The sequence below is a fragment of the Mus musculus genome, chromosome 17 (genome assembly GCF_000001635.26).
Source record: "Mus musculus strain C57BL/6J chromosome 17, GRCm38.p6 C57BL/6J".
NCBI lineage: Eukaryota > Metazoa > Chordata > Mammalia > Rodentia > Muridae > Mus > Mus musculus.
Genome location: NC_000083.6, coordinates 67,727,644 through 67,746,334, shown reverse-complemented (window position 1 = coordinate 67,746,334; position 18,691 = coordinate 67,727,644). Strand labels below are relative to the sequence as shown.

General features: G+C 44.1%; 1 protein-coding gene across 5 annotated transcripts in view; it reads right to left on the bottom strand.

Annotated features, from left to right (window-relative positions):
* Nucleotides 1-18,691, bottom strand: part of Lama1 (laminin, alpha 1) — a 125,519-nt gene that overhangs the window by 76,311 nt on the left and 30,517 nt on the right. For 3 of the 5 annotated variants that reach the window (XM_006523718.4, XM_006523717.4, NM_008480.2), the window contains exons 4-9: nt 8,619-8,861; nt 7,445-7,624; nt 4,221-4,310; nt 2,943-3,060; nt 1,111-1,289; nt 380-485 (exon numbers count right to left, since the gene is read on the bottom strand). In XM_006523718.4, the coding sequence (XP_006523781.1) occupies nt 380-485; nt 1,111-1,289; nt 2,943-3,060; nt 4,221-4,310; nt 7,445-7,624; nt 8,619-8,861 (916 nt within the window). Of the gene's footprint in view, nt 1-379; nt 486-1,110; nt 1,290-2,942; nt 3,061-4,220; nt 4,311-7,444; nt 7,625-8,618; nt 8,991-14,785; nt 15,039-18,691 lie in introns of those variants that run through there. The other 2 variants (XM_030249518.1, XM_030249517.1) reach the window with 2 other exon arrangements.

The following is an 18,691-nucleotide window of genomic DNA, read 5'->3' as shown; positions in this document are numbered from 1 at the left end:
AATGTGTGTGGGTGAGCACACCACAGCTGCAGTCAATGTTTTAGATTCCCTTGGTGAATAGAAATACCCGGTTTTATATATCCACCCAGCAATTGATACACACTCGGATATGTAAAATGTGATATAGCTAAACACATATTACAGAGTCATAGAACTAACTGGGATACCCACACAACAGCATGACCCTCCTAAAGCCAGAGTAAGAGAATGAAGGGATGCACAGAAGCCCCACACACTACAGGGCTCAATATATGTAGAAGATAATAAATAGACTCGACACAGGATCAAATCCTCACATTTCTACATCCCAGTAATAAGTCTACCCAGCACAAACAGTACACCCTGGACCAACTGCACACACAGCAGACCAAGTCCTTACCATTGGCTAAATCGGCATGGCGGTCATCCTTGATACAGACAGAACTCAGAGACCCCACAGGGTCACAGTTACAGGGACGGCAAGGGTGGTCATCATAAGGAGATACCTGCAAGACAGAAGTTGTCCTGGATGACACCAGAAATATCTGCATTGTTTGAAATAATAACCGCAGTGTCAACCATGAGGGATCAGTGTCCTGTTCAGGGTGAGACTATCACAGCAACTCTGTGTAATGGGATGTAGATGTCAGGAAGATAAAATGGCCCCAGGCAAGAAGCTCTAAACATCTTTTTGATGGTGACAGCAACATGTCACCCTTTCTTCTTTTCACGGTTCCCCTTCTCTCTGTCACCTATTACTGTCATCCTTGAACATGGCCACTGAGCAAGCCAATTCCAAGGGCTCATCAAGTCAATTGGGGGCTGGATGACTGCATCCAGTGGCTAAGGTATGGCCCCCTTTAGTTATTAGCTGAATCTGCACATTTATAGTTAGAATTATCTTCAATTACACACCTCACAGGACCCCAATTCAAATTGAATAACAATAGCCGCCTATTCCCACTTTAAGCAAGACAGCAAGCCTCTGTAGGAGAAAAAAATCTGAAGACCACCAGTCCATGGTATATAAAGGAAGGAAGCTATCCTTCAGACAGAGGCTGAGAGTTAATGAGGCATGTCTTCCACCTAGAAGGCAGAGGAGCTAGGCAGTGGCAAGAAGCAGACACTTACCTTGTGAGGTCTGTAATACTGGTCGATACAGGTTTCACAGTTGATCCCTGTGGTATTCTGCGAGCAGTTGACACAAACCCCTCCTCCACTGTACTGCCCGGCAGTGTTCAGGCTTCTCCTCTCCTTTGCAACACTGCTGTCATAGTAACAATCTTTGGCTTTGTTGTGACAGTTGCATTCTAGGAAATATTTTAATATCTCAATTAATGCATGGGATGTGTCCCTGTTAAAGAAAACCCTTATTTCATGAAGTATCTGTGTTTTAAAATTCTAACAGAAATAATTCTGTAAGATATAGGCAAGAGCTAGAGAGATGGCTCCGTGGTTAAGATGGCTGTTCTTCCATGGGTCCAGGGTTCTGCTTCCAGCACCCACATAATGGCTCACAGCCATCCTTAACCCTGGTCCCAGGGGATCTGATGCCCTTTTCTGGCCTCCATGGATACCAGGCATAGGCTACATGTAAGTAAAACACCAATAGACATTAAATAAATAAATACTTTCTAAACAGATATAGATAATAGAGGAGGAAATGGGAATTGCCACCAAAATAACTAAAAGTACTGGGTGGGTGTGTCCGTGTACACGTGCTATTTCAGAGTTTATAGGCTGAAGCATGACAGAGAGTCTGACCCTCATTTACACCGCCATATAAGGAGACCCTGTGTCCCCCTCAAAAAATGATATGGGAGGCTTGGAGTGTGGATCAGAGGTTGAGTGCTTGTTGAATAAATGTGAGACCTGGGTCTAAAATTAAAAGCAATTCCATGGGCTGGAGAGATGGCTTAAAAGGTAAAAGCACTGGCTGCTCTTCTAGAGAATCAGGGTTCAATTCCCAGCAGCCACATGGAGGCGCACAACCATGTGTAATTCCAGTTCTGGGGAATCTAATGTTCTTAGATTATTAATGTTCTTAGGTATGCAAGTAACGTACAGACATGTAAGCAGGCAAAACATGCAGAGACACGCGGGAAAGCTAAATTTAAAAAATTACTGACTTCTAAAAAGCAATTCTGCAGAATGGTATACATTATTATGCTATTTCCCACATAGGAAACATTACAAATACATTCAATTTTAAATTCTATTTCAATTTTATGTGAAATATTTATGTCAAATAATGTATTTGAAATATCTATCAATTTTATTTTACTAATATATTCAAATAAACATATACAATAATTTGAATAATATAGTCTGTATTAACAAACTATATAGTCTGTATATAACAAACGCTCAGAAAAAAATGTGGGAAGGAGAGAGACAAAGTGAAAATCTTAATTTAAACATATTTTTATTAAAGTGTGTGTGTGGTGTGTGTGTGTGTGTTTGTGTGTGTGTGTTTGTTGGTTGGTATATGCAGGCCATAGCTGCATGTGGACATCAAAGGACAACTTATGGGAGCTGAGTCCTCCCTCCCATTATGTGGATCCCAGAGTGGCAACTCAGGTCATTGGGTTTGGTGGCAAGTGCCTTTCCCTGCTGAGCCACATCACTGGCCAAGATAGCTAGAGATGTACTTCAGTGGTAGAACATTTCTCAGCATGGTAGACGCCTATAGGTTCAATACCCAGTACCGTAATCAAGTAATTCATTCATCTCGACTTCAGATTTGTAGCTAATAAAGAAATGCACGGGCTAAGAAACTTAGGTAAAATAGTGAATCTACAACGACCCCTCAGCCCTTAAATGTCACAGAGGCGTGCTTGGCTTCAGGCAGTAGTTGAAATGCTGAAAAAGTAAGTATGTAATGTTCATTACAACCAAGACGCCATGAGTTTAACCAACCACGTAGCTGGAGCCTTCGATCTCCAGGTTGTAAGTATACTTACCCTCACACTCGTTGCCGGAGGAAATGGTTCCGGGCCTCCAGGGCTGCTGATGGTAGCCAGGACAGCACCTGTCGCAGCTCTCGCCACACGTATTGTGTTCACACTGACACTGTAGTTGCTGGACAAAACAAGGATGTGGGACAAGAGCTCAAAACGTTACCTGTGTCTTATTCTTAATTTTACTTAAGGAAAAAAAAAAACAAAGCAACCACTTGAAGTCAGTATATGGTAGCTCTTTATGGTGAGGGATCTGGGACTGTCTCATGTCATCGTGATATCAAGTTATTGGTGTTGCACTTCTGGAGGAGATGGCACACATAGCCCGATTACAAACAAATGCGTGTTAAATAACAAGAGTGTTCTTTAAAAAGAGGCATTGACTTTAGGGGTTGGGAGTCGTTATCAATATTTTATGAAAAGATTTTAGTGTAGTTTGGATGATGATTCTCTGATGTTTTTCAATATGGTTTTCAGCATCAAACAAAAAAACAAACAAAAAAACCCAGAAAAGCAGGCAAACAAGAATGGCTCAGCCATCTCCCTGGCCATCAGGCCTGACAACCCCCCAGAGAGTCACATGATAGAATAAGAAAGTTGGGGTTCATGAGTTTCTTTCTGATCTCTACATGTGCACTATATGCACTCTACATATGTACCCCTCCAACTAAATAAATAAATGTTAAAATAATTTTAATATAGAATGTGGGCTGAGGGTGTGTCTCACTGGTAGAGTGCTTGCCTGAGTTAAGCCCCAAGGGGTGTAAAGATTAAACAACTAGAATTAACAATAAGTAAAATAAATAAAAGAGAATATTGCTACTTAACGGGGACACAGAACTCCAAAGACTGGAAGTAAATAACTTTTCTGTCCAACTCTTTTCAAATTATTTACTTAGTATTACACCCAAACAAGTCTATTTTTTCCTTTATTTAGTACCCCACAGTACTGAAAAGCAGAGAATCATAAACATAGTACATATAACTTATATCAGCACATGCCCAATTCTCTTATAAGAATGTGGAAGATCGTGTCAATTTCCTGTCATAGATATCTTACTAACACAGTAAACTAAATAACACAGTAAGGGCTTATGAGAAATTAGCCCTCCAACCAAAGCAAGTGGATGCCATTGCTAAAACCAAAACCAGTTACGTTAATTAAATTTTTAAAAATTGACGTGATGCCTCTTAACTGTCTGCCTTCGGTCAAGAATGGAGGATGAGGCGGCTAAACCTTCTGTGTGGAGGTTGCAGTAAGTATAGAACGCTAGAACGAACCTTTGCTTCTTCATCCCACGGGCAGCTGCTGGCATGGCCGTAGCAAATGCACATGCCTCCAACGGAAATGTCTTTTATCGAATAGTAATACTGGGGGGAAAAAGAGTGTAACAAACAGAAGTTAAAAAAAAAAAAAAACCTTCATTTTGGCGCCAAGTAAGTAGTGGAGACGCACAAATATCTCGCCTGGGCTTGGGAGTGACTTTTGGTACTCTAAACTTAAGGAAGCTCACATTTACATTTTTATTTCACACACAAAAGACCCTGGGTGTTCAGTTCAAAGAGATAATGCTCAGATTAGCTTAGCAAGAGGACCTGAGGGTCTAAAGGAATTCTTCATTATGGTTTTGTTGTAAGCCAAACATCCCTCTTCATTATTGACCCTGCTCCATTTTGAGGGAGTTAACCTTTAAGGTTAGAGGGTTAGGGACAGGGGCAGGGACAGGGACAGGGGCAGGGACAGGGACAGGGACAGGGACAGGGACAGGGACAGGGACAGGGTCAGGGTCAGGGATAGGGTTAGGGTTAGGGATAGGTTTAGGGATAGGGTTAGGGTTAGGGATAGGGTTAGGGATAGGGTTAGGGATAGGGTTAGGGTTAGGGTTAGGGTTAGGGTTAGGGTTAGGGTTAGGGTTAGGGTTAGGGATAGGGATAGGGATAGGGATAGGGATAGGGTTAGGGTTAGGGTTAGGGATAGGGTTAGGGTTAGGGTTAGGGTTAGGGTTAGGGTTAGGGTTAGGGTTAGGGTTAGGGCAAGGTGCCCAGGATGTGTTCAGGAAGGAATGTCATCATCTAGATGTAGATTCTTGGGTGTACACTCTGCCAAGTGCACATGCCAGGCACATGAGTAGAAGAAAGTCATTTTTTTTCTTCAATCACTTTGTATCACAGCTTCATGCTTTCCATGTTAATAGGTTTTTATTTTGATTTTCTTTTTTATTGCTCATTGCTATTATATAGAAATGTGCTTAATTTGATTGACTGATTTGGCCTTACTCCATTGCTGACTTAGTCATTGTTTCTAGTGGTTGTTTCTGTTTTGTTTTGTTTTTTTTTAAAGGGTATCTGTGCACATGTCTGTGCCAGCTACAAATGATGGAGAGTCACTCCTACAAACACATGCTGCATGCCTTTGATTTCTTCTTACATCTTTGAATAACACCTTTACTAATAAAGAATATTGGCCAGTGGACTTAATGCAGAGAGCACCATTGAGACCATGACTGGATGATTCAATATTGTTTAAATATCTTCCAAATTTCTTCCTGTACTGATCTAAAGAATGGAATATTCTTATAATTTATTTTTATAGATTTATTTATTTATGTTATGTTTGTGAGTATACTATAGCTATACAGATGCTGGTAAGCCTTCATGTGGTAGTTGGGAATCGAGATTTTAGGACCTCTGTTCGTTCTGGTCAGCCTGCTCGCTCAGTCCTTGCTCGCTCCTGCCCAAAGATTTATTTATTATTATATATAATAATACACTGTACACTGTAGCTGTCTTCAGATGCACCAGAAGTGGGTGTCAGATTTCATGATGGGTGTTTGTGAGCCACCATATGGTTGCTGGGATTTGAACTCAGGATCTTTGGAAGAGAAGTCAGTGCTCTTACCTGCTGAGCCATTGCGCCAGCCCAAGAATGGAATCCTAGTGAAAATCTTAGCAAGTGTTTTTATTTTTGGGTAGAAATTAACTAATTCTAATATTTTCTAATAAAGAAAATATAAAGGGTACTAGAGACGGGCTTAAGAGTACTTCCTTTTCTTCCAGTGGACCAGAGTTCAGCTCCCAGTGCCCATGCTGGCAACCCATAATTTCCTGAAACCTCAGCTAGTCTCTGGGGGCTTAGATACATGTAGAATAAGTTTACATAGAAACACAAAAGTACACAAAAATAAAGATTTAAAATACAATGCCAGTAATCTACAAAAGCCAATCTGGACCAACATAGTACCCGACCATGATATTTAACATAAAGCTGCAGAAATCAAATGCTTGTTATTGTCTAAAGTTAGACCAATGCATCCGTGGGATGGGGTTAGATCAATGCAGCAACAGGACAGTTCCTCCAGAAAGAGACTCGGGAGAGTAAAGCCCAGCAGTGCCCAACAGCAGCATCAGAACATAGGGACGCATTGTGGAAGAAAGTCAACCACTTCTGACACTTGGCTCTACAGCATCACATGTGTATAGAAAGGAGACCCTCATACCAAACACAAAGGTTAATGTGGATGGCCAGAGCAGGAGGTAGGACCACAACGCTGCTAGAAGAGAAGTTAAGATAACATCGTTGGAAACCTAGCAAAACGCAAGTCATTTTTGAGAGGCCACAGTGAGTGTCAATAATACAGCAGTACCAATGACAAAAGAAGGTAACATGGATTTCACCCAAAACGGAAACTCTGTTCATCAGAATAGAGTTCTTCATGGCTTCAACGTGAACATAAAACCTCACTGAGAGGATTTCTCTAACCTGATTTCAATACAAAATACACAAAAATGGACCAAAAAAAGAAAAAAGAAAAAAACCTATTGTGAGTTCTGAGAGGCTCAACCTGGATGGCCAGAGATATACAAATGAACACCACCAGGGTGACCCAGGATGAGACAGGGTAAGCCATGGCATGGCGCCCAGCAGCCCACAGTGCCTGCCTGACACCACCAGATGTTTGTAAGTGTATGTGATAGGCTCAGGGACCCCACATTGCTGGTCTGGCTAAAATATGGCATCTGCTTCGAAAAAGTTTAGCAGATTTACACACCCAGCTACCCACAACCTGGTAACTCGCTCTGAAGTGATGGGAGTGGCATACAGTGTTTGTCCATTTTATACTTAACTTGACACTTAACATGTAAACACTTTCTTACATATTTCTCAAATTTTATCATTTCAAAACAAACAAACAAACAAACAAACAAATTAAAATGCCTGAGTTGCTGAAGTTCAGATGTGGAGCCAGGCTAGGATATTTAGGACAAAGGCCATTACATTCTCCAGGTGACTACACGATGGAGACAACTAGGAGGGAGCCAGGAGGCCTGAGGAGTGCGTGCTGGGGCCATCACCTCCAAACTAGCTTTATAACAAATGACAGGAGATACTCATCAGTAAAATATGGATAGCTGGGAAGACAAGAAGCCAACCAAAGAAAATGAAGAAAAGAATGTGCCCTGAAACCAAGGTTGTCACAGTGGCCAGGGACCCCATCCATACTCACACGTCTTGTGACAATGGGGTCAAGGTCTCTGAGGTCCCGATGGCTAAGGGTCATGAGGTCTGCGTTGAGTGTTCTGATGCGCTGCAGACGAAGGCGAATGTACCGTGCTGAGGTGAATTCCAGCAACTGGGGTGAGGGGTCGTCAGCGCTGGGTCTGCCATTGATGAGTGATGTGTGAATCTGGATACAGGCAAACATACATGTCAGTTGTATGGACAAGTTAACATGTACACATGTACAATAAAGTCCTGTGACAGAATCATTACAAAGATCAATCTAAAAGCAAGCAAACAAAAACCTCATCTAACACATGTTAGGTACTCATAAACAGTAGCCCTAGCTTTGCCTCGGTTTGGGGGTTACCCATCCTTCTACATCAGAGATTTCTGGAACTCTTCCAGTAGCATGAGTCTCCTCGTGTTGTGGGGGTCTAGTATGCGATAGCTTCTAAGAAGCAAATGCCCAATGCCATGGACAGGCTAGGGAGGGTAAGGAAAACACACCCCAAACTTAAGGATGTCTGCTGTCTTAGTTAACCTCTGTAACTGAAGATCTTCCTGCCCAGCTCCCATCATGGAGAGCACCTGAGAGTTTTCACAGGGGTCACCCATCAAGCAAGGCGCTGGATGACCGCACTGTTTCTGTTTCCTCAGAGGTTCCTGAGGTGAATACATTGAGCACAGTCCCTGGGCAGCTCCACCCAGCTCCACATCTCTGAACAGGAGGGAGAAGGAGGAGGGACGACACCTTTCAGAAGCACCTTTGCCCTCTAATCCTCCTCTGTCCCTGTTTGAGTAAAGAACAAAGCTATGTATCCCTCCAACTCATGATCCTCCTGCCTCAGCCTCCGGAGTGCTAGAATGACACTTAATGTGTCACCATGCCTGACTTCTCTCCAATAAACACATGCTCTTGCCCTGGTCTTATAGAAAGATTCTAAAGGGGTAGAGGACAGCAGAGTGAAGATTGAGAAAACCGTGGGCTGAGAAGAAATCAAGACTGAGACCTGTCAAGGCTACTTTAAACAGTGAGGCAGCCCATGCACACCTCTGGTTAAGGCTCATTGGTTTTGAATGTTCAGCATAGATTCCTATGAGAGATATCATGGCGACATTTGAGTTGGGTGGGTGGGGGGTCAGATGACAGAAAGCCATTTCTGCGATGCAGACCGTACCTCTCCATGTTCAAGTGGCACCAGCTTTGAATAATACGAGGTGCAGATGACTTCGTTGTCTGCTCTGTAAGTGGGAGGTCCCCGCCGTGGAGTTATTTTGTAGCGGGTCAAACACTCTGTATCGCTGACGGCATAGTACTGCCAGGGTTTGAACTTGACGCCATCCACGGAGCGCTCCAAAATCCAGTTTCCAGGCCGAGGGGCATTGGCAGCTTTAATGATGATGTATGCAACTTGAAAGACCTGAAACCGAGGAGGTCTCAATCCAGAATTAATAAGTCAAACCCCAAACGACAGATGCTGCAAGAAGTCGCTTGTGCGTAAAAGATCCCGATTCATAGACATGGAGTGTAGAACTCCGGTTCCCATGGCCTGGAGAGAGGATGGGGGATGAACGTTGGGTATAAAACTTCAGATGCACAGGCTGGACAAGGTGCTGGTCCAGTGTATAACAGCGTTTCCATGGTAACAGTCCTGTACCCTAAATTTACTAAACAGAAAACCTTCCGTGCTCTGACCACACACACAAAGACAGCAAACTCTGGACTTACAGATACACAATGGTTGCATCATGGTGCACATGTACAACAAATCCCATGCTCTACACATTAAATATATGCAATTTTAAAACAGAGTCAGAAGCAAATACTCGAAGCCCAGAGTGACGATTGCCAGGGCCTTTCTATGCTTTTGAGTACGACTGTTCACACCTGACAACCAGGGACCTATGCTCCCGGTGGGACTGTTTTCAAAATAAACCGCGACAAAGCCCATACTTAATTCTTCTCTCTAACACCGTTAGCATTGCTGTGGGATGGCTCCACTGTTTCCAATGTCTTCCTCTGTTTGGAGCTGACTATTGCAGTGTTACTTTGCCTTAATGGAGATGTTAAATATTTTTCACACAGCAAATCTGAGATAACATTGAGGAGAGCTCCTCACAGCTTACTAGAATGGCGAAAATCCAAACCAGACAATACTAAAGGCTGGCAAAGATTGGGAGCAGCAAGAACACATGAGAAGCCAGCACCACAGTTTCACACACAACTGTAAATACTCTCTGTATGAACCAATGACCACACTGTTTAGATATTAGGAACTGGATGAAAATCTGCACAGAGATGATTGCAACAACTTTGTTTATAACCATCTTAACTTGGAAGCAATAAAAAGTGCTTCCCATAAGTGAAATGACGCACAAACATGCCAATCAGTGGTAAGACAAGAAAAGAATTATACAGCTGCAAAAAGACAGGAAGGGGACTTGCACGCACACCTGCTAACTGAAAGAGGGCACGCTGATGAGGCAGCATGCTACGGGGTTCTCACTCAATGGCTTTCTGGAAAAGGTAAAACTAAAAAAAGTATTAAAAAAACAAAACAACCAGAAGCTGTAAGGGACTTGGGGGAGGGGTAAACATAAGGAAGCATGGGAGATGAAATGACCTTATAGTGGCCATAATGGTGGACATAAGTCATCATACAGTGATTAAAATATGCAGAACATGCACAACTATAGGCTTGGTTAATAAAACACGAGTGGATGAACACAGGATTGTACCAATGCCCCACACTGACTCAAGATGTTGACAAGAGGAGGAACTCTGATAGGATGAAGAACAGGAAGTCTCCACTCACATCACTGTGAGCTGTAAACTACAAAAGTTATTAATTAAACAAAAATGATGTCAGCTGGGGAAGACGAAGACAGGAGGACAGAGAGTGAAGTGTGAAGGAAAGAGTTAAACGAAGCTCAGCTTTAAACAGGACTTTTGACCTCCAGCCCCAGACCAGCACTAAGGAGGCAGCATCTCTCCCACAGCCCAGCACCACCCAGAGCATTTCCAGACACATTCCGAAAATGCCTGTTTTCCTGGTGATTCAAAATCTGCCACGAATTCTGTGCTAGAGTTAATGAGAAGACGCTAGATTGCACTGTTATGTGATTCTCTAACTTCACTTCTAGAGACCCAAATCTTTGTGTGTCTGTACGTGCATACACACATGTCCATGTGTGTGCATGAACGTGTGTACTCGTGTTTGTGCACGTGTGTGCCTGTATATATGCATGCATGTGCCCATGTTTGTGCACATGCATGTATGCATGTGTGTATATATGTGTGCACATGAGTGTGTGTATGTGTGTGTGCAAAGAAGCTTGTGCCTGTGAGTATGTGTGTGTGCGCACAGGAGTGTGTGCACTTATGCACTCATGTTTGTGCACATGTGTGCATGTAGATATGCATGCATGTGTCCATGTTTGTGCACATGTATATGTGCATGTGTGTATGTGTTTATGCACATGAGTGTGTACACTTGTGCACTCATGTTTGTGCACATGTGTGCATGTAGATATGTATGCATGTGTCCATGTTTGTGCACGTGTATATGTGCATGTGTGTATGTGTGTATGTACATGAGTGTATACACTTGTGCACTCATGTTTGTGCATGTGTGTGTGTGTGTGTGTGTGTGTGTGTGTATACCTGGGAGCCAGAACTTGTTTCCATCAGGCACTTTGTCATAGCAACAGTAACTGGTGAAACAACATCTGTGGACCTGGGTCTTGTTTGAGGCTTTGGAGTAATGTTCTTAGGATATCAGACTACTACATACATAATACATACATGTAAACGTGTACATAAAAACCTTTGTGTGTTTGCAGCTATCCAAGCATATGTTTGTGCATGCCTGTGTACACACAGGGCATACAGTTACCATCTCTGAAGTTCCTGGTTTCTGTTTGTTTTAGCTTTTCCTACCTACCGCTCACTAACTTCTAGGCACAAGAGCCCATCCCGTAACCGCTGTGTACCTTACTGTTTTTAAGGAACCTGGGGAATGATAGCACTGTCTCCTTATTACCGACAACTGTTCACCCACACACAGTGTTCCCTGGCAGAGGTTAGCCTGTGGATGCCACGGATACCTGACACTGGCACTCTGTGCTCCTGTGGTGTGTCCCCCTCTAAGGTAAGGCAGTCACAGCAGCTCAAGAACATCAGAAGCAAGCTGGGTTGATACATGAAGATGGAGGAGCACGTTCCCCTGTTTGCGCATCACTGAGCACTGTGTAGCTATTCTTGGATTCTTATTCACCACGGGAATGAACGTGTGGGCCAATGACAACTTCTCATGTGCACTTGCGTACTCAGACTTTGCAAATAGAGGTACCAGGTAACAATGATGATCAGACAGTGACAATGACATCAAAATGAAATGAATTTGCCCTTTCCCAGTTTCACACTGAAAATAAGGTGACCGACCAGGTCACCACAAGCCTGTTGAGAACGCTCCACGATCACCTCATGTAATCCTGAACGATCCTAGGATTGGTTTACATATTTGGAAACTATCATTGCACGTTGCAGCATGAATCCAAGCACCCTTCTCACTAAGTCCTCACCTAGGGCTCACACAGCCTTCAGGGAGCAAGCCCCGACCCCTAAGTGGTGAGTTCTCCTTCTGCGGTAAAAGCAGCAGCAAGAGCAACAGCAACAAGGAACCTTTGCATTTGCACAGAAACCAGCTTCGTATCTCAAGATGCAGAGCAGCCATTGCTCTGGGTCCATCTGCATCATGGCAGCGTGAGATCAGCAGGGGAAAGGATTTGGGGGTGGGGACAGGCAAAAGCAACTAATCAATGTTAACTTGAGCGATCAAGTTAATTACAAGGACACCGAGTTAGTAGAATGAGCATGTAGAAGCTCACAGTTGCATTCCAAGGATGCTAAGAACGGCTGTTTCCTGTACTTCAGCGAGCAAATGAGCGCACAGAAAGGATTTGCAACCTTCTTGGGAAATCTCACAAGCACCAAGTTCTACCCCAGTCTTTCCCATTCTTCCCACCAGCTAGCAGCATTTACAACAATACCAAATTTTCATGCCTTACCAAGGCCTTGGCCAGCGTTTATACAGACAGCTGAGCTGTGTGTGGGATTCAAGGCCAAAGATAAGGACGACTGAGGAGGGAAAGACTAGGCCTGCAGGCAGGCCCTGCTCACTCGCAGATGAATAAGAACCCTTCTATTGGGAAGCAGGCCGATGTTCTCCCAATCTCCCAATCGTCCTCAAGGTCCCCAAACCAGAGACCGGGAAGCGAACTGAAACAAGGAATGGGGGCTGTAATTCCGATAAAAAGGAAAAGGACGCTACGTAGATGCTAAACACAGCTTTCGTTTATTGGCCATTGTTGCCTCGATAGTTCTCATGCTCTCCAGAATGTGGGCCAGAAAAGAAACAAAAACTGGACCCTGCTCTAAGTCAGATAAGGAGGAAAGGGATGCTGCAAAGAGCCTAAGTATAAACTTTCTCCACTGAAGCTGGCTGGAGCTGACCTACACACTCCCCAGATTTCCTGTGTTAAAGTCTTCAGCCCTCACCCCTTACTTCTGGATTCCAGTGTGTTTGGAGATAAGGCCTTTGAAGTAAGAGGTGACTGACTCAGTGTGACCCCGTGTCCTGTGAGAAGAACCGAGAGACTCAGGAGATAGCTCCATAAGGTGCTTGCCATGCAAGCACAATGGCTGGAGTTCAATCTCCAGAACTTAGATTAACAGCAGTTCATGAGCTGGGAGGTATGAACTGTAGTCACAGCCTCACTCCGGGGAGGCCGATGTAGAGACAGGCAGATCTCCAGGCTCCAAGGCAGCTAGCTAGCAACTAACTTAGCCAGTTTACTGAATTCCAGACTAGTGAGGTGGGCTAAGACGACTGGCCCGTCAGCAGAGTGCAAGTGGCCTTGGAAGTATGAGCAACTGAGTCTGATTCTTAGGTCTCACATTTTAAAAGCTGTGCACCAAGGCATGTCCTTGTCATTTGGGCTCTGGAGAGGTTGGAGGTGCGTAAAAACCTGTGGCTTGTTGGCCAGCCAACCCAGCCTAGTCTATGAGCCCAGGAAAATGAAAGATCTCATATGAAAAAAACTAAAGTGGTGGCTCCTGAGGGAATGACAGACATCTAAGGTCACCCTTTGGTCACCTCATTGTGTACAGATGTGTGCATGTACTCACACGCACAAAACAAATTGAAATACTCATAGATGACTGAGCTGGATAAATAGCAAGTAAGGTTCTGACCCTGTACATTCACACACATGTACCTGTACATACATCATGTGTATACATGACAAATGAAGAACTTAGAACAGACACACCTAGGGGAAGACCATGTGAAGACAGGCACCTGCAAGCCAAAGACACGTCGACCTAGACCGCAGACCAGTGAGGAATCCGTTCCTCTAAGTTGCCCAGCCTGTGGTATCTGTTCCAGCAGCCCCGGCTGACTGACAAAGCCCTCACTCACCAATTCTAGTTGATGAGCAGGTCTTAGAATGAAGAAACAGAGATTCTATTGACTTATAAATTCTTAAGCCTTCATCCAAACAAAATTCATGAGACTTCCGCTGCCCATTTAAAAAAAATTGCTTGAGACTAAACTGTCTTCTCTCAGCACAAGCCTGGCTGCACACAAACTGTTGATGGAGGCATTTTCGTCAGACTCTGAGTCATCCCGGTCCTGCTAGAACAGCAGCTGATCCAGCCATTTTCAAGTCCACTTCATGACAGCTTTCCACTCGTTAATGATCGCCGGAATGCACATATGCAATGTCACATAATATCGTAGGCACACATCAGACGCTGCCTTGCCACAGCACTGGGACAGGAGTCCTGCCGTGGGTCTCAATCTTAACTTAAACAGAGCCAACCTGTCTGAAACTCGGACATCTGAGAGCATGGATAACCTCGTTTCCAAGGTCTGATGTTCATCCCCACCGATGTTCTCTGGGCTCTCTCGGAATCCACAAGGGCTGATGACACATGTAAGCCTCTGGGAATTCCCCATGGAAGGACCTACCCACCCTTCTGTCAGTGACTGAACAGGGAACATTTATTTCTGACATTCTCAGGGTAAACACACTTGTCGGGAGGGTATAGGGGACTTTTGGAATAGCATTTGAAATGTAAATGAAGAAAATATCTAATAAAAAAATTGGAAAAGAAAAAGAAAGAAAAAGAAAAGTCAAACCTGTCACAGACAAAAGGCATCTAGGTTAATAGTTAATAGTGCGTTTCATAAATCGTATCACTTGATGATCCCCGAGGAAGGGGCACGTTTGTACTTAGCAAGCTTTGTTGTTTCTGAAACTATCAGATGATGAAACTTACATCTTACTCAAGAATGAAGAAGCAACTGTCTGAGAGAAGTCTCGTCCATCACTCCATGTCCTGGCAAAGCTTTAAGAAACCACAAGCCAGGACGTGGTAAGGTCCTGGGGAGGCATGCTTGCCACGCTGCTGCTAGAGAAATCCCCCAGGAGTAACTACTATGAAGGAGGTTGGCTGTGTGTCCACTGAAGTCCAGCCCACACAGTTAAGGATATCTGCAGAAACTAGGAAAGAAGTTTGGATTTGCTTTTCTTTCACTTCAGCACTGATATTAACACGTGAGATGAGCAGGTCAAAGTCTAATGGCTTCTCCCCACTCTTTTTTTTTTTTTCTGTCTGCCTTTCCAGAGGGAAGGGGGCTGGTTGCTTGTGGTGATAAACTCAGACCACACAGGTTTCTGACTCTAATACTTTAAAGAACATATCAGAATACCAGGAAGCATACATTTTTGATCCATGCTGAGATATATAAATGCCCAAGACTGGAGCCAGTAAGAGGGCTCAGAGACAGTAAAGAGGGCTCAACGAAGAATAAAGAGTCAAGCTTTTAATCAGTAATCAGAAGACGGGGAAGGAATTTTAAAGATGTCTGTCATGTCTGTTGGAGGAAGACCTGCTTTCTGTCAGCTGGAAAGGCTGTTTCAAAGAGCCCAGCAGGAAGCTCCCCCGTCCTCCCAGAGTCACTCTCCAACCCCCAACTGGAGGGTGACTAGCAGTGTTTGTTATTTCAAAACAAAAATGTTGAACCACTTTCTCTAACAAGATAAAACCGGAAAGAAGAGTGCTCTCCATTCCTAGCCTGTGTGTTCTGGAACCTTCCTGTCACCAAATGTTCTTTGTGGGACTCTTTCCCTTCCTCCTCTCTTTGAACACTCGGGAAGAGAGCCGAGGGACCCTCAGGGCGAGCTGTACCTGGTTATGGCATGCAGTGACAGGCCAGTCCAGACCCGTTGGTACAGAAGTACCAGTCCTACCCCCAGCCAGATCTGCCCCGTTCCACTTACGCTAGTCTTTACCTTCGAGAGTACGCTAGGCTTTTCCTTGATAAGGAAGCTCCCATTTTGTTCTTATCAAAACAGGAGGCAATATATACTGTCTGCTTCAGTGTTTCGGGGCGAGGGAAGCAAAATTAGAGCCTGTGGGTCAGCTGAATGTTATCCAGGAAGTGTCATCCCCTCCTACCTCACAGTTGAGGGGACACGGGTGCCTCTACAGCTCTGACCTGTGATTGGGGCTGAATGTTCTGAGAAGAGCCTGTACCTTTCAATAGGGCACTTGGAGCTCCAGGGCAGTGAGTACTGTCTTCCCTAGAGCACAAACAGGTAAGAGGGAGAGGTAGGCAGTGAAATATCCTACAACGACACATGAAACTGAGAAGAGGAGACACCGGACAGCTTCACGTTTAAGTGTCCTTTGACGGTCAGAGATTAAGTATCTGCTGCGTTAGAGGGAGTGTGGTTGATACTGTAAATGCAGCATCAATGAGTGTCGGCTGTCTGTAGACGAGGCTGCCTGCATCGCAGGGAGAAAGAGAGGCCAGAAGGGTATTTGGGTGCAGCAGGAGAGTTCTATCTAGTTTGGAGAGGTGTGGTGGTCTGAGAAGTTCCATCCAAACGTGAGTTAGAAAAGAGAAGACAAGTGTCTAGAGAACAGGCCAAAGAGGCAAAGAGTAGACAGCACACAGGGCCACAGCATGGAATACAGACACTGCAAGCAGTCTAGGCAGCCCAAGTCTAGAGAGCCAGAGAGAGACCAGAAGGTGATGGTACCTTATAGGTCTTGCAACCTGTGGCCATTTTCTTTTCTTTTCTCTTCTTTCCTCTCCTCTCCTTTCCTTTCCTTTCCTTTCCTTTCCTTTCCTTTCCTTCCCTTCCCTTTTCCTTTTCCTTTTCCTTTTCCTTTTCCTTTTCCTTTTCCTTTTCCTTTTCCTTTTCCTTTTCTCCTTTTTTTGGTTTTTGGAGATAGGGTTTCTCTGTGTAGCCCTGGCTGTCCTAGACCTGACTGGCCTCAAACTCAGAAATCCGCCTGCCTCTGCCTCCCAAGCGCTGGGATTAAAGGCGTGCGCCACGACTGCCATGGCCATTTTCTTAGACCACTGAGAATCCTAAAGTGGAACAGGACAGGGCCAGCAGCAATGAAGGATCGTGGGACTGAACTCTGATGCTTGGGATTTGTGAGAGAGGGTGATAGCGACTTTGAGAAGGTCAAAAGAGCAGAGCAGAGACACCAGCAACAGCTTCCCGAAAACTCTAAACATGAATAGCAAAGAACCAGAGGGCAACGGAGAGCTTTCCAACTCCAGACTACCGGTCTACATGAGGAGGACTCTTGCTTCTGCTCTGCCTCCTGTCTCAGTGCAGGGAATCCAGGCTGAAAACTCAAATCCTTTGCATGGTATCCCTAGTCTGCACGTTGACTTAGTGCTGGCCTCGGCAGACATAGTGACAATGAAAGGGTTAGGGCCTCTCTCCTCCTCCACACCTCTCTCCCAACACATGGTCATGAAAACAGCCAAAGCAAATGGTCCCCCATTAAACCTCAGAAGCCCAGTGGGGGCACCGTCTACAGGAGCTGGGAAAATCCCTACTGAACGACTCCACAAGCACTGCCCTGGGAGTTACACATTTACCACTCCTAAGAAGGGGAGCGCTATGTTTTCTTTCCTTTGGTCACTGACTGAATCATTAACAGGTTTGCACTGGAGTGATCAGAGAGCTCCTTTATGTGCGAGTGAGATCTCACTCTGGACGTGAATTCTTCCCCTGAATCCTGTGTGAAGATTCTCCTTTTGTTCTTGAGACATCTTACTTCACAGAGCATCTCCACATGGCCAGACACTGATGTGAAAAATCAGTACATTTAAAGCTCATCAAAAATAACGTATACATATGAAGAGCGCTCAAGATGTATGAAATACTTTTGGTTATTTAAAAAAGAATGGGAGAAATATAAAGCCGTGAGCTACTGTGAACAATAGTGTAGTGTTCCTTTAAAAAAAAAAAAAAAAAAAAAAAACAATCCCATGACAGAATTACCATATGGTCCAACAATTCCAATATGGTACGTGCCTGGGAGAGAATGGATGCATTCAAAAAGTTATTTATTCACCAATGTTTATAGCAACATTATTCAGAATAGCCAAAAGCTGGAAACAACCCAAATGTCCATCCATGGATGACTGATCAGACAACATTTTGGAAATAGCTACAAATGAAAGTTATCTGGTCTTCAAAAGGAATACATTTTGATACCATCTGCAACACAGGCAATCCTGGAGGTCTTTACATTAAGGGAAATACCCCAGACACAGGATTATAAAAATAGCATTGCCCTATTTATAAGATGCCTGGAGTCATCAGACTCATAGAAAGAACTGTCACCAGTGTTGGAGAGATGGTTAGGTCATGCTCTTGTGGGGGACATGAACGGTGTTCCCAAGATTCATGGCACATGGCTGGCAATCACCAATGACTACAGCTCCAGGGAAATCTCATGGTTCTGGTCTCCATGGGCATCCAGACCAACAGGCATATACATGTCCACTTTACACGCATGTGTGCATACATCAAGATAAAATAGATTTTGAAAGAAAAAAGAGAAAGTGGCTGTTATCATGGCCAAAACTGGGAGAGAGAAGTAGTTAGTGTTTGATAAGTCAAGAAGATAAAGAGGATTTGGGCTTGGGGTTGGGGATGGCTGCATGATGAACTCATACACTTTAAAGTGGTAAACTTTATATTCTGTATATTTTACAAGAACAAGCAAACTTTAAAAAAAATAACGAAAATATGAAGAGATGAAACTGAGTGTAAAGACGCAGCCTTCCACGGAAGATGGAGACCATGCATTGGACTGAGCAGGGCGCAGTGTTTCTGGGGAGCGGTGTTTCTGGGCAGGGCAGTCTAG